The 17,277-nt window shown below is 40.3% G+C and overlaps 1 protein-coding gene across 1 annotated transcript in view; it reads right to left on the bottom strand.

Moving 5' to 3' along the window:
• Positions 1–17,277, bottom strand: part of LOC124262261 (myomodulin neuropeptides 1-like) — a 50,845-nt gene extending 33,568 nt beyond the window's left edge. Inside the window, exon 1 of the mRNA XM_046696750.1 lies at positions 16,958–17,277. Coding sequence (XP_046552706.1) covers positions 16,958–17,018 — 61 coding nt within the window. The 5' untranslated portion in view covers positions 17,019–17,277. The remainder of the gene's footprint in view (positions 1–16,957) is intronic.

The raw sequence follows: 17,277 nt of genomic DNA, 5'->3' as shown, positions 1-17,277 counted from the left end.
AGACCGCCATATATCTGGAATATTGCTGAGTATGGCGTAAAACTAAACTCAATTACTCATTCATGAATTTATAAATACCGGGAGGCTTTTGTCGCGTATATCTGTTTTTTGGTGAACAAGAGATTCTGAATGAAATGAGAATTAATGCGCCTGTTGTCAGTTTTCACCACGTCATGAATAATTACAAACCAACGTTTTCAGTGATTCCTATAGAAGCAACTCTATCATTTTCAGTAGTTAACGATACAAAGCGGCAGTACAAAACTATACCCTACACTCAGATGGAAAGCGTGGACAGTTACTCATTCTATCAACCACTTGTTTGGTTGGCATCAAACACAACATTCTTGTTGAATTAAATTCAATATCAATTCATCATTAATTTACTAATCATCGGCATCCTGGGTACAAAGTGGGAAACCCATTTCTTGTGTGCCCTGCTGCGATATAGCTGGAATATTGTAAAAAGCGGAGCAAAACTCACTCACTCACTCATCACCATACACTCGGGTTAGCATGTTGATAAGTGTATTGAATAATCACGAATGAAAGTTCAAAGCCTTCTTCGTCCCAGTCGCATGATCCCACTATTCACGACTATTTCCAAAGTCAACACATTCAAATGATGTCAATCGATAAACGTAATTGTATTACTTCTAACCTTCATAGTTTTTGCTTATCTGACGTAAAAGATTTACAGCGCAAAAAAATGATTGCTAACTTCCAGTCATAAATTTTCTTCGATTTGACAGACCAGACTGGGTTAAAGACAGGCGTATGACAAGAACCCTCGGCTCTAATTTCCAGGGATGTGTCTTTAACTTAGACAGAAGAAAGTGCAATTCAGTCTTATGTCTGTCAAATGTGTCTTCTGAGACGACACGGTGTGCCTGCAACATTGAGACCAGTTGTCTAAGCCTTTCTCATCACATCGTCAGCACAACAGTTAAAGACTTCAATGAGTGCATTGCAATATTGTCCCTTCTTTGATGTCTTCACTACCAAGGTGCTTCCAAATGCTCGCAGATGCATTACCGTAAAAGCCGTATGTCACCGTATCTCTTATCTTAATTTCCAATGCTTAAAATATCTTCCCCGTTCGGATATAAGGAAGGGATTTACAATCCCAAGTGAATGGGGGTTTGGCGTGACGGAGGTGAAAATGTCTTCATTACCATTAGGGAAATTTCTATCTTTTTCATGCTTCTCTAAACCAGGAGTGCAAGGCCTCTTATAAGATCGGTCATACATGTGTAAAGACACTAGTTATTGTTTTAAGAGCTATAAAGACAGATTAGGTAATCTGGATGAATGGCAGGTTGCTACGGAAAGCCAATCAACGAAGTTTATGTCGTGGTGGGGATGGTGTGTGTGTATTAAGGGCTCGCCATCGATGACTAGCGTCTGATAACGCAGTGCACTGCAAAATTAAGAAGCACGTGCTTCATAAATGAATTGTCTTCTATCTGTGTCGTCCCAGAACAGGAGATTGGGCACTTACAGATTAAATCAGAATCTTTGATGTTGAACAAACATTGGACTCTTTGTCGCTGCAAGTCTACTATAACCGTCCCGATTTCAATCATGAGATTTGATTGTGGTCTCTTCTCTGGGCATGAATCATGCGAACTGTTTCTGTATCAATGAGTGGTAGTTTTGTGTCAGCAATTATGTTCCTCATTGTTGCAAAACTAGCCATGATGTAATACTGATAGTCTGCAATCTTACCGTCATCGGGATATACGGCATGTGTTCAGACGCACTGGAATGGTGGGATCCTCATGAACTGCTTGTATGGTGGGATGCACTGGTTTCATTTCGGGATGTGGGATTCATTGGTTGTGTGATGAACGGGTTGTATTGCGGAATGGTGGGATGGTGGAATGGTGGGCTGTTTGTTGGGATGAACGGCTTGTATTGTGGAATGGTGGGGTGCAGCGGCTGTATGGTGGGCTGTTTGTTGGGATGAAGTGGTTGTATGTGGGATTGCAGTGTGGAATGGTGGGATGTAGTGGTTGTATGTTGGGATGAACGGGTTGAAGTGTGAAATGGTGGGATGGAGTGGTTGTATGTTGGGATGAACGGGTTGTTGGGATGAACGGGTTGAAGTGTGGGATGGAGTGGTTGTATGTCGGGATGAACGGGTTGAATGGTGGGATGAAGTGGTTGTATGTTGGGATGAACGGGTTGAAGTGTGAAATGGTGGGATGGAGTGGTTGTATGTTGGGATGAACGGGTTGAAGTGTGAAATGGTGGGATGGAGTGGTTGTATGTTGGGATGAACGGGTTGCAGTGTGGAATGGTGGGATAAACGGGTTGTATGGTGGGGTGAACGGATTGTATGGTGGGCTTAACGGGTTGTATGGTGCGATGAACGGGTTGTAGTGTGGAGTGGTAGAATGGAGTGGTTGTATGGTGGGGTAAACAGGTTGTATGGTGGGATGGCGGGATCCAAATGGGATGAACGGGTTATATTGCGGAGTGGTAGGATTGAGTGGTTGTACGGTGGGATGAACGGGTTGTGTAGTGAGTTGAACGGGTTGTATACTGGGGTGCAATGTTTGCATGGTGAGATGTACCGGGGGTATGGTAGTGTGCTATGGCTGTGTGGGCGATGAGATTTATCTTGGTCACTGCTTGTTACCATAACTCAAAGAATCCTGATTATTCTAGTGGAGGGGTTCGAGGAATACACTATCAAACAACTGGGAATCCTTGGTGACCCAGAGGATTCTGGGAAAGAATATATGTCCCTGAAAAAGCATTCTTCTTGTAAGGGGCAACCAAATAAACGGGGCGATCAGGCTTGGCGAATTGATTGATTGCATAGTATCGCGTCTCAAATGCTACTCAAAGCCATTTTGTCAATGAACGATATTATCTCCCTCATCATCGAATCAGTTACTGACAATGTGACAAAATGTCCGATGCAATTCCCTACTCTGAACGGATCCATATGCTTCCGTGTTTGTTCAGGTGAACGCTAGACCTGCCTTTGCGTGTGTTTGTGACGTGTGGTACAGGTGGAGAAGGATACGTACATAAGCATGTAGCAGGTACCAATAGTTTATCCTTGCAGAGATGTAGGGTGATTATGGAAATCGCTTTTATTCACCAACTTAGGAAATGAAAGTAGTAGTAGGTATAATTAAAAGTAGCAAATCGTCTCATAAGGTCGGAAAACTAAAACCTTTTTAACTTTAGAAACCGAGGGTTTAGCTTCTAGACGTTTCAGGAGTTTAGTAATTGTTGCTCCATAGGTCTCCCATCTCGGAAATTCAGTACCAGGTATTTTATGATCGTTGTCATTTCAGTGCTCCTTGTGTCTAAACTACTGTACCGATAAGTGTTTAACGCGGCTTTGAGCAATATTAAACTCATATGTTCTTCTTAAGTATACTTACCCGTGAAGGTCCGGGTTAGAATATTGAACTTCAGTAACCCATGCTTGTCGTAAGAGGCGACTAACGGGATCGGGTGGTCAGGCTCGCTGACTTGGTTGACACATGTCATCGGTTCCCAATTGCGCAGATCGATGCTCATGCTGCTGATCACTGGATTGTGTGGTCCAGAGTCGATTATTTACAGACCGCCGCCATATAGCTTGAATATTGCTGAGTGTGGCGTAAAACTAAACTCACTCACTCACTTACTCTTAAGTATACTACGCGACAGAGGGATTTCGACTCCATGGCTTTAAAAGCTGGAGTTCATCAATTACTGGAAATTCCTCCCACCAACTAGTAACGTAATAACGATAACTTGATCAGTGGTTTGTTTACATTACTTTGTGACACTTGTATGACAACTCGAATTCGCCGTCACGTTTGTGATATCCGATCTGATTTAAACTAATTACCAGATAAAGCAGCATTTTGTGATAACGTTCTGTACTGCACGTAACACGCAGGATAAGTGACGTCCCGCATGGCCCGAAAACAATTTATTTTGTTTTTGTAACTAAATGCAAATAGAAAAGAAAGAAAGAGAACAGAGACTTGTGTGATAATTGTCATGCCAACATTTTAAGGTGTGACGAAACATTAAAGAATAACAGTTGGGCCAGAGTGACTTCTTATTCTATCTCGCCCTCGCGTCGAACCAAAAGCGACAAGACGTTTTCATAATCATCAGTAACCACTGTACGGAATATATAATAATATCATATGCATGTATTTGCGAATCATATTCGCATAGTGATTACATCTGGTGTTCGTGAAAGGGTCAGAGTATCCTGGCTTCTGTCACAAACACACGTATCGCCAAGTCAATTGTTCGCCTGAACAAAATTGGGGACATATGGTACATGAAAGAGAAAGAATTGCACAGATCTTCATAAAGATCGCTTGGAAAACTTAAATATGTTTACCATGGTTTTGGAAGATGTATTTGGCTTTTAAATGCATCGTCGGGGTAGCTCAGACGTTAAAGCCTTGGCTTGCCACATCGAAGACCCGGGTTCGATTCCCCATTTCTGTATACCCCTGGAATGTATTAATGGAATATTACAAAGCGGGGAGAAAAATATAATCACTTTCCTCCTCTTTTGAATGCTGTAAACTTGATAAAGTGGAAAAAGGTATGAGTTATTGGAACAAATATGCTTTCGAAAAAGGCATACATCACTCCAAATACCAAAAGTCGTCCCCTAAGAACTGTAGCGTGGTACATGAAACAGGAATATAAATTACACAAATGTCGTACATCTATTTCGAACTATTATTCTAATTCAAATGTATGGCAATTAGAAACTCTTAGAAATGCCCATCGGCTGATCGGAACATGTCCCCGTTGAGGAAACGGAAACAGATATGATGTCGTGCATGCCCAAGTTAATGGGTGGTTGCTGAAGTCGTCGCCTCTTTAAACCAACATAAAACCAACCCACTCTAATCCTATAACGCTGACAAATGTGCCGCGATCCGTTCACTGCGACGACTGATAGTCCCTAATCTTCCTGATAACACAGCTGATAATTCTTGAATGAAGTCTCGCTGATGTATCGCGAGAAGGAACGAGATCTGAGATGTTATGGCAACTCAGAGAATACTGGGAATACAGGCTCTCTGTTGCAAAGGTAGTCAGAGCTGGTGTACCAGGACACTTTTGATATATGATACTATTTCTTAGCAATAATACTCTTAATTGAATCTTTCTTCTGCGTTTGGTACTTCACTTGTATCTGGAACGTTTTTAATGTGTAGTTAAATGCTATGCTAAATGTTTTAAACAAATAAATCTTGTCATTTCCTATTGACATGAATCAATTACATGTTTTGTTCAGGGTGACTTCTATACATGAAAATAAATAAAATATAATGTTTGACGGGGTTTTACAAGTTAACCATAAACGTATGTCACTTTTATGGCAACATCTTCTTCATTGTTTGACACGATGTACCTCGTCTGCTTTTGTTCCATAGTCACGTGATATTTGTTACGAAGCAATAAAGAAGTTGTTGTCAATTAACGTGTCACAAACAAACAGACTCCAGTTTTCGATAACAAAAAAGACTCGATGAACCAGGTCCACGTGCAGCATTCGAAATTAACGTTTCCCCTTAGCCGACTGAAAACCACTCAGACCCACAGCTTTTGTTTTCTACAGGTCCTTATGGCGACAGTCTTTTCATCCCCACTAACTGACATATCCCTGTCTCAACATTCTGATTCAGACGTTTCAGAAGACTTGGATCTTGACATAGATGTGGATGTTGTTGTAAATGAAGACTAATAATAATAATAATAATAATAATAATAACAATCTACTTCTATAGCGCCGAGTTCCAGCAATTAAACTAACTCTTTAACTTAGTTTTTGTAGAATTAAAATCAAGGAATTATTTATATTGTAGCTAAAATAAAGGCCTTACACTTTCTGATCAGGACCCAAAACATTTTATGGTTCTGGGTCCATAGGGCCTGCAGCTTTTCAAGGTTAAGGGCAAACACTGATCACGTATGTTCCAAGAGGATCCGTGTGGTAAGGGCAATGGCGTATGTTCACTCTGGACCAAGACGTTGCTATCAATCATCTACACAGAACAGAGACACTGGTAATATTCTACAGGGTAAAAATCAATATACTTTTGAAAAGTTTACTTGATCCAATGTGATCAAACGTTGCAAGACAGAAAGCAGTCGTTACTGTTAACCCGTATCAAATTCGTCAGCATGGAATACTTCTCGTTTGTTACATATCTCACTTTCATCAAACATGTGTTTGATATATTTTATTTTACAGTTTAATTAATTGTTGCAGTATGTACATAATGCTCTTACATTAACAAACCGTTTAAAGCTACAGCCTTTGGTGTTTACATTTCACAACTTTCGAGGTACAATCGAGCGTGGTCCTGTCATCAGGATTTCAAAGAGCTTCATGTCACACTTGCTCAGAAGTTGTTTGATCAAGGTTACAACATTCAAGGCCCCAGTATAGTTTTCAAGAAGTTCCATGGTAGACATGTGGGGGCATTTCTAAATTTGATGAATCAATGACAAAAATGATGTCCGATGCAATTCCCTATTTTGACTTATACCATACGTTCCCGAATTATTTCAGGTGAACAAATGACTACACTTAGCATATGTTTATGACGGGTGCCACCGACGGGGCAGGATACGCTCACCTTTTCACGAACACCTGGTATCATCACTATTTCAAAGTGATTCATAAACACATGCTCTGTCATCGTATCTCATCGTGACAATCACTGGATTGTCTGGTCCAGACTCGGTTTGTTTACAAACAGCATCATACAGCTGTAATACTGCTGTAACAAGTATATACTCCTGATATAGTCACAATTGTACAATCGACTCTGCTGTTAGCAGAGACTTCATATGGACTTGGAAAGGGTTTGGTCGTTTCTATTCTATTTGAACGACTTCAATCAAATTTGCTGTGACTGGCCGTTTTAATGGTAATGTGATTCAGAAGAAATACACCATTGGCAGCACCGACAAATGTATTGACTTGTACGAAGGGTCTCAGTGTTAAAACAACTAAAAAAGAGCACTTTGCCGATTACAGCAATGCATATATTACTTGCCAATTCAGTAGGACTTCCTAAACAGAGCGACAATTTCTACTGGGACATTTGGCTGTCGTTAATGGACACTGGGGTGTTGTTTCCACTCTCGCGAACAAATGTCCTCAAATTGCCGTGTCACTTTAATTCCCTTCATGAATAACAGTCTTCATAAAGTGGAATGTGTTCCCTAACACTGATATAACGAAACTGATCCTGTGTCGTGCAAGTAAATCACAAATATTGAATTGTTCTTCTTTCGGATTGATTTGTCAACAGAGTGTACGAACATTGTCCAGCGAACTAACGCACAATCACGTACAATCTCGCGTGGTATCTTGTTAAGCGCGCAGGCGCTACGTGGAATTTGCCATGCTGGATTAATTTAGAAACACGATCGCTCCGATTGTGTATTATCTCAACTGTGTGTCAGAGATGGGCTAATCGTTAACCGTAAAAATTTATTGTATAATCTTTTTGTTTTGTAATCCGTAATTTGTTTCACTTCGTCGCAGAGTAATTAGAATTAATTTCAAGTAATTACATGATGTCAACGTCAATAGTAATTTGGTCGTGTCATCAGGATTGATATAAAGCTCTCTCTGTTAAAGCTGTACATGATAATTTATAATGATTATGATTGATATAATATATAACGTCAATGCCAGAAATAACCAGTCTCGAGTTTCCGCATAAACATATTTCTTTGGCTGGAAAAGGGAAAATTATATGAATGGACTACGAAAGTCTTTGATTCAGGAAAAGGTTAAGCATTTCCTGTATTGTTTTCTACACGGCTGTTTTCTTTCATAAATATATCACACGATGTGTCACCAGGAATGAGTGAAGTATTTTATGTTGAACGCCGATCTAAACAGTATTTCGGTTATCCTAGTGCTTGCCAGTTGAGTGATTGAGTGGGATAGAATTTTGTTAACAGCTTTTTGCAATATCTCAGTAATACAACGAAATTGTCTTCACACGTTGAATCGAACTGGTTTCGGCTGTACAAGTGAACTCTTTCGCTACTAGACTGACGAATCGCCTCGTTGAATGCAGGAGGAAGGAACAAGATGGCGCCAATCGCAGACCTTTACCACTTGCCAGAAAAAGGTCATGCTCTTGAATTGACTCGGATTCGAACCCATAAATCATGGATCACGAACCCAGGGGCACAACACTGTGTCACTTGGTATTCACGGCCAGATATAGACTGACAAACATCCACAGAGATTCCTTGAAATAGCCAATACTTTCTTTACGATGATTACGTGAGTGTGTAGTGTGGTTTTACGCCGCCTTTAGCGTAATATCATGGTAGCTATGTCATGGAGTGCTACATTATCGGTAGCTATATCATGGAGTGCTACATTAGGAATGGGCTTTACACATTGTATCTGTGGGGAAATCGAACCCGGGTTTTCGACAAGACTAGCGAACACTTTAGCCGCTTGGCTACCCACCCAACCCCATAATGGATGATAATGTTGTACTAACGCCCATATACAAGTATAAGCTCGAGTTTAAGTGCTTTATATTCTCGATCATGTTTCGAATTGGCAAAGTGTACGTGAGTAAGTGAGTGAGTGAGTTTAGTTTTACGCCGCTTTCAGTAATATTCCAGCTATATCCCGGCGAGGGACACCGGAAAACCGCTTCACACAATGTACCCATGTGGGGAATTGAACCCGGCGTGACGAGTGAATGCTTTAACCATTAGATTACCCAACCGCCCCGTCGGTACAAGACCTGGAACAACACCAGTTTATCATATAATGACTGGTTCTAAACGACACGCGTGCGCAATATCGGGAACGATGCTGTTGCAAGAGCAGTATGGAGACAAAGAACATACCTCACGAAGCGATCATAGAGCTGAGGTGATCGTAACTCCCATACTTTAACTTTTTCTTTCGACTGCACTGTGTTAAGATGGGTTTTTTTGGAAGGGAGGTAAGACACTTGTTTTAACTGTTACCAAGGCGTCATCGTGACGCACTCAGCGCTATCGCATCCTAAACAACGCCCGAACTCTAAATATGAAACATATCCTCATCTGCAAAATATACCAGTTTCAGGTTATATTCTGCAATATCTAAAGACATAACCCTTCCGAAGCTTATAAATTATAAGTTGTTTACGAACTATTTCTTCCTGGGGTGTGGGAAATTTAGGGTTGTCATGCCAACGTATGTAATTCATCTTCATAACCTCAATCATTGCAAGACGGCGGTTATTAAACATTTCGTAATGTCTCCGGCATTTGAACTTTCTCATATGATGTAGTTAGTTCCGTGGGGTCACTTAAAAGCAATATACAAGTCGGGGATTGATTCCGTCTTCAGACTTTGGTTAGTCCCAATAGGAAATCAGAAATTGGTATTAACCTTTAACATGCGATCGCTTAAACAAACAGCTCCGCAAAGGAATAGAATTAATTCGTCAGGGTGGACAGAGTCTTAGGATAAACTATCAGCCAGAATGGCTGATGGGATAGTTCTCGGTTGTGAGATATAGAGAACCTAGCGGAAGAGGCAGAAGCTGGGGAGGAAGTGGTTTTCATTCTGCTTTCTCGTTGGCGTCAATCGGTATCGATGAGCTATATATCTATGTCTGACGTCTTGGCTGTTGATGCGATTTTGCGTCCACATTAAAGGGTCTTTCCTTATACAATCCAATAGAAGTTGATACATGTTCTTTAATCAGTGTTCTTAGGACAGCATTGTGGTATGAGTATCGGCGTTAAATAGATCTAGGTAAATTGGCAGTCCTTGTAAATTTCATTTAAATTAATTTGGAACGTCTTCGTCTGTAGCTCACGTTGCAGGATGCGTCAAGGTAACCGTTACCACGTTGTCTGATTGCTGCCAGATGATGTCTACGTTTCACCGTGGCATTAACACGAGTCTAGACGGAAACTGGAACGGGCCAGAGACGGCGAGCATAGTCTCACAGAAGGTTTTTACATTCCCTTGAACCAATTGTACTGGGGATGGAGGTGCTGTTTAACATTGTTAGGGATGTAAGTCAAACATGACCTCTGCCACAAACCACCTTTCATGTCATATAATTTAGACAGTCAAGGAACATGCTTCCATAAAGGAACGAGTGAGTGAGTGAGTTCGGTTTAACACCGCTTTGAACAGCATTTCAATACCACGGCGTGCCATCTTGATGAAGGAGGACAACTTGAAGTGATACAAGCTTCTGAACCCGCCATCCCAGAAACATAATCGGGGAGAACTGGGATTCGAATCAACGATCATCGGCTTCTGGTGTGCCCAAGGGACGTAACCCCGAATCGCTTCGCTTAAGACAGCTGGGTCACCCGTTCCCCAAATAGAAACAGCAACAGTAACTTCAAGTGGATATTTAGGCTTGCTCTGAGTGTAAATACTAGACAAGAGAGTGATGCCTTTGTTTAATATTCACGACAGTCTTCTTCTTGAGGATCAAACACCAAGAGTACCTTTTTTTCGTAATTGAGGTACAAAGGGATCGATTTCAAGATTTACCGCTGCCAATTTCAGGAAATACCTATCTCAGCAATACAAATCTTTTATCGATGCATCATTTAAAGAAACCACTTAAATGCATATAATTCTTCCAGACAGTCTCGAAGCTAACACAGAACCACATTTGGCGTGATATTAGATATAAAAGTCTGCAGAAATAACAATTTTCCTATCACAATAATTGGTACGCTGCATGTAAATTCACTCCAGTTCACGTTTATATATATTTAATACGATGATAAATACACTAAGTGTATTCCTTCCAGTCATAGTGTACGAACCTATCGGAATTGGCGGCCTGTGATTATAGCTCAGTGTCATGCAATGGTGGGTATATAGATACATAGCGTGCTCCTTATTCCGGTAATGGAATACCGATGATTAGGTATCTAAGGTGCGTTGAAGTTTTGCCTAAAAACATTATTTGTGCACATAAGGGTACAACTCTAATTGCCATCGTTTCAATACCACTCTTGCACTATGAATTATGTCATCAGACAATATGTGGTTCTTTCTTATAACTAATAACGATGGGAAGTAAAAAGCTTTTAGCTAGATCAATAGATTTATCCACGAGGAACACTGGCAGCGTACATTTATATGTGGCAAGCAATACTATCATTCTTCTGATGACTTGGAGTGACAAAAATCTAAAACCAACAAACAGGTCATGATGTTAATGTTTCCTTGCACTTTCCTTTATGGGAGACTGAATGTGTTTACTAATCAGTTACTCACGAAGTTAGTGTCAGGATGGCATGGGCTTTCTTTAGAATAAATTATATTTTTGGGTTGATGTTTCTATAGCCTATGATCTAGTCCATTTCCGAATTACAGGTTCCATTTTGCTGTGAATAACATGTGCGGCTGAAGGTAAGATATTTCAGTGTATTTTGGAGCATATTATTCCGTCTTCCCATGGAGTATGTATTTCGTGCCAGGGAGATCTTAGCTTACCATACCCTCCGCCATCCTATTCACACCCCCCCTTCTCCTCCCCCATTGTCATTAACCACCCCACCGTCCTACATCACCCCATCATCCAACCGCCTTGCATCACCCAACCCTCTTAAACAACCCTACCGCAATACATCACCCCACCTCCCTAAACCAACCCACTGTCCTACATCACAACACTACCTAAAACCATCCCACCACCCCTAATATCACCCCACCGTCCTAGATCGTCACAACATCCAGTACCACCCCACCGCCCCAAACCACACAGCAGGTCTCAACCACCCCACCCTCCTAAACCCACACGCCGTCCTCTATCACCCAACCTTCCTGAACCACTCGACCTAACCTAACAGTCTATTCACTATTCCACCCAATGCATGAAAAACAACAACCAGGAAATATGTCCTCTACCAATTCCAAGACATTATCTATCTTAAAGTCTGACTTAACATGTCCCATTCTTAAACCCGTCTCTTCCCATATGATGCAACAATGTCGAACATGCATATCGAAAGCTGGCCCGCTATACAATCCACATGTTACAAGCGCACAGACCTTTTAAAATCTCTACATTTTTCGCAGATCTATCGTGTAATTCAACCAAAGCCAACAGTCCATTTTCCATTTAACAGCCTCTACTAAAGACCCTCGGCGTCCACTCCGCTTATGCTCCCAATCAAGACACACAACAAGATTTACAACTGCCAATTCTTCGTGGATACATTTCCTCATCAGGAAACAATTAATCAATTAGAAGGGCGAACATAATGACTTTTTTTCGTCCGTAGGGAGTCTTCTGGATCATCAATGACCTTGAACTGGGTATCTTGTGGGTTTCAAATGGGCTCAAAGAAGGTGCTTTATCTGCTCATCAATATCTCTTACGTTCTGACAGTCTTCAGATCCCTTGTGCATTGCTGCTGTGGTTTAAGTGACAAGGCTGTCTACCTACATGTACGAGACTGGTAGTAAAGCGGAAATCAATGTGACACGATATTTGAGGATACCGCATAACATCTTCAAAGAAGGCAAATGCTTTTTTATATTCCAGATGAAACCATTTTACGATACGAGAATATGAACTATAAGGGTTTTGCACTTAAATATGATTCACAAGTACAGAAGATATTTTGAGTTATGTTTACAGAAACCAATAACTTTTTGTAGATGACATATAAGCTGTTGGCTTCTCTAACCTCACATTAATATTGTCAAAACCTAAGAAGGCAATATGCCGCCTTATAATCTATCATATTAAATGATGTTACATCAGGTCGTTAATGAAACGAGTCAAAATCTGCTTTTAATCTCATGACAACCTTTATGTTCCAGTTATATTACTACAAATTACAAAATTTCAACATTTATATGACACCTGATTTGAAATGCTATCGATATTCAAAGGAAGTGAGTGAGTTAAAATTGAACTTCACATCGACAACATTTATGCCATATAGTGGCAATCGATATTTAAGAGAACAGTATCCTCTTATGTATTTTCGGGGGCGGTCGGGTAGCCTAGTGGTTAAAGTGTTTGCTCGTCACGCCGAAGACCCGGGTTCGATTCCCCACATGGGTACAATGTGTGAAGCCCATTTCTGGTGTCCCCCGCCGTGATATTGCTGGAATATTGCTAAAAGCGGCGTAAAACCATACTCACTCACTCACTCTTATGTATTTTCAGTCGATGCAACAGAAAGTTCATCCATCGTGGCAGCTGAATCAGGAACGTCAGAGACATCCATGACCGTTTGTGTTGGCACTGTTTCTTTACACAAACGATTATTTTTCTCAAAGACCCGTAATCACCTCTCTGATTAACCGAGTTTGCATTTCAACCAGACCTATCTGTTTTTAATTTACAGTTGTCGCTCAAATCAAAAGGATTGCGGCCATAAACTGGACAAAAAACATCTCCACTAATTTACCGAAGACTTTCATCCAACAGGTTTGGTATTTGGCATAGTGTAGTGATCCCTTTATCCCCAAACATCACAAGTACCTTCATCTTTCAACTCTTCATCATTATCAATCAACCCCAAGGGTCGCGTTTTACGGCGGTAATGAAATATGGTAAAGTTGAATGCGATGACTTCCAGGAATACATCTGTCATGGACGTCCGTCAGTGGAATCAGAATGAAGGATTCTTCAGATATACGTCCATGATGGATGGCACTCGGCTTCATCTTTCCATATGATGCAGTTTGTCAAGGGATGTGCGTGTTTGCTTTTATACTCACTGATATTTACAGAGCTTCATTAATACGGTTTGTACACATCAAATCTGTGGGATTAGGGTTCCAAAATGCTAAATGTGGGTCAATCGTTATGAAATCTTGCCAGTAGTATTCTGTGTGTGTACGATTTCATTGGTAAATCGTGTTCTGGTTGATTTGACGTTTTAATTAAAAGATTAACCTCGAGTATCTGAAGAAACAGGTTCCATTGGTCGTAAATGGCAAAATAATGGTGAAAATTATATGAGTGAGTGAGTATGGTTTTACGCCGCTTTCAGCAATATTCCAGCTTTATCACGGCGAGGGACACCAGAAATGGGCTTCACACATTGTACCCATATGGGGAATCGAACACACAAACTTACTTTTTTTAGGACCAATCAAACCATGGATTAAATCGAGTATTGTTAGTAAGCAAGGGTTTTACGAAGTTAAATCGTTATAACGTAGTCGTTTCCCAGTCGATTAGGACAGCATACGCCTATTTATGTGTTTGAGACCAGCTGACAGATTGTAGTTATCGTGTTACAACCGAGGTGTTAGAGACTCAGCCTGGATAACTGACAGATTGCTGTCATGGTGTTTAATAAAGTGATAAAGAATTAACGTGAATAACTGGCAGGTGTCAAACTTGTCAAGCTGTTTTAACAAGGTATTAATCAGACACAAGGTGAATAGCGGACAAATTTGAGACTTCATGCTAGGAGTGAGTGAGGTTTTACGCCGCTTTTACCAATATTCCAGCAATTATATCACGTCGGGAACACCAGAAGTTGGCTTCACACATTGTATTATGCTAGGAAGTCTTAAGTAAGACTCACAGCGAACAAAGGATGGATTCGTGTATACTGTTATAATAAAGGTGTTCAGAACATATGGTGAATAGATGACAGATTAGTGTTATACAATTGTATTCAAGGTGTTAAGACGCAGGTGAATAGCGGACAAATTTGGGACTTCACTCTATAACTGAGGTATTAAGACTTACATTGATGGATGCGTTTGTACGGTTACAATATGTATTAGGGACGTGAAGCAGATATTTATTTTGGCATTATACTGTTGAAATCTAGGTGTTGAGACTCAAGGTGAATAACTGACAGATTTGGGACTTCACGCTGTAACTGAGGTATTAAGACTCTGTGAACAGACGACGGATGCGTGTGTACTGTTACAATATGTGTTCAGAATAAAGTGAATAGATGATAGATTAGTATGATACTGTTGCAATCAAGGTGTTAAGACTAAAAGTCATCAGCTGACAGAGTTGTGTTGTACTGTTATACAAAAGGCATAGCTGAAAGCCATGTTCGTGGCTGTTGATGCCTTGCCATTTGTTTAACTCCACGCTACAACGGTGACATTCCTTCTTGCACAAAACCAGACATGTACAACTTCAGGGCACATCAAAATTAGGATGCCTAGAGCGGCAGCGCGAATAGCAATGACACAGAATTCTGAGATGAAGATATCTAGTGCGACAAGCCTAAAGTTCCAGTACGTTTACTAGTCTAGTCTTAGACCAGTGGTTACAGCGCTTGTCCACAAGGCTTCTATTTACCGGGTTCTAGTCTCCAACATAATAACATTTGTAAAAGCAATGCTTGTCGAATTATGTTCTGACTTAAGTTTGTATTTCTATGTCGAATTTGAAAGTTGTCAGGCTCCTTTGACCGTCCATTACATAGGTTTTGCGTAATTCGAAAATAGCTTATTCAAACGTAGGCATACGGTTATGTTATTAAATATATTTGAAATTGATCCCAATAGTGGTGGTGTGTACGTGCTTGTGGCAGTGAATGAAGAAGCGGAAAATATTATTCACACATTGAAACAAGGGGAATGTTGCCTGGAACACTGCGTGCTATAGAAAGCGTTCATCACCAGTCATTCGGCAGTAGGACATAACTTCTACTGTACGGACCTCAGTACGTATGTCAATTATGTATGTTTTTTTGTTATACAAAGATTTGGACACAACATCAACCTGATGCTATTGGTTAAAAGATAATAGATATTCCCAAGTGTCGATTAACACTATCTCGTATATCAGATATATATCGCGATGCAATGATACTTCTATATCAGCTGAATCCAGAATGAGATTTTAGCTGAGATTGCTTAATATGAATATGGAACAGGTCTTGCCGCTTATATTCTGATAGAGATTCACAAAACCTGCTCATGATATAGTTCTAACCGCACGATTGACCTGCCTATAGGAGAGATTGTTTCTGAATATGTTTGAGGAGAGATTTTGCCTGAATACGGAAACATTTCCCCTTTCGCAAAGAAACGTCTTGCATGTCATGTCAGAAGAAACTGTTGTGAAGTTCTATGATATAGTCGAGGCCTCTTCACGAGCATTGGGAATAATCACTGTACATGTCTAGGAAGTAAGCGATTCATATTTAATGGAACTTCGCAGCAAATGGATATAGCACTTTCTGTCATGCCATGACGTTAACAATGTATGAAGATTCCATGCTCACACGGCATCATCAGACCGGTGTATCTGTATGCTTCTCGATAGTTTCTCCATTCCTAATCAGTGAATTTTACATAGTCGTAATCTTGGTACTTTTTTAAATGTATTGTTTTACAACAGCTGAATTCCTAGTAGTCGGGCCATGTTAATAAAACATATCTCAAAATGGACAAGATCGTTTCATTATCAAAACAAATCTCTTATAGAGCCGTCTTTGTTACGTCACTCATTTCTTACAGCTACTTGACGGAATGTGCTTTAAAGGTTTCACTAAGGTGCACTTGATAATAAAACATGCTGAAACGTACTGCGTTGAACTAAGAAGCATCTTCTCGTTTAGCCGTACAAGTGTAGGTTCATTTGTGCACTGGGCGATTTAAAGGCGCTTCAGTCTAGCGAACGTAAATATATTGATTAAATTAGCAGTAGTTTTACATTGAAAACGTAGACAGTCTAACATTTCTTGTTAGTGACATTAGGCGGAATAAATCAAAGTTAAACTCGTGTTTCATTCTAATACGTATTTAGTAAACGATGTCTGTCATATACGATCAACCTTTAAGAATTTTAACACATTTATAACGAATATATAATCGAACTCTCTCTCCGGTAATGTTTGTCTAATATAACTACATGGGTACACTCTGTGGAATTTTAGAAAAATATAAAATTCAAATAATAAACGCAAAGATGACTAAGAAACTACTGAGAAATTGGCTTACCTTGTTTGCATATAACGAGTAAGAGGACCGTAACAGCTTTGGCAAAGAGAGCAGCGTTCATGTTGAGGGTAGTAAAGTTCCCGTAGCTAGATGTGTCTCCTTGCTTGTCTCCGCTCTCTCTGCGACGTGGCTCGGTGGTGGGTGCTTTTTAATCTTCACTTCACTTCTGGTTTCAGAAAAAACTTGGCGTTCTTTTGAATATTAAAAATAGTTTTAATTCCCCCTTTCTGTCAAGTCCAAGTTATCCCTGAAGTCTCGGACAGGCTGGAGCGTCTATTGACAAAATGGAAGGGAAGTTTCAAGTGTGTGGTCCTTCCCCA

The sequence above is a fragment of the Haliotis rubra genome, unplaced genomic scaffold, assembly GCF_003918875.1.
Source record: "Haliotis rubra isolate DU_JTF1 unplaced genomic scaffold, ASM391887v1 Scf83, whole genome shotgun sequence".
Lineage (NCBI taxonomy): Eukaryota > Metazoa > Mollusca > Gastropoda > Lepetellida > Haliotidae > Haliotis > Haliotis rubra.
The sequence above is the reverse complement of the archived record's forward strand: the minus strand, read 5'-3'. Positions and strand labels throughout refer to the sequence as shown.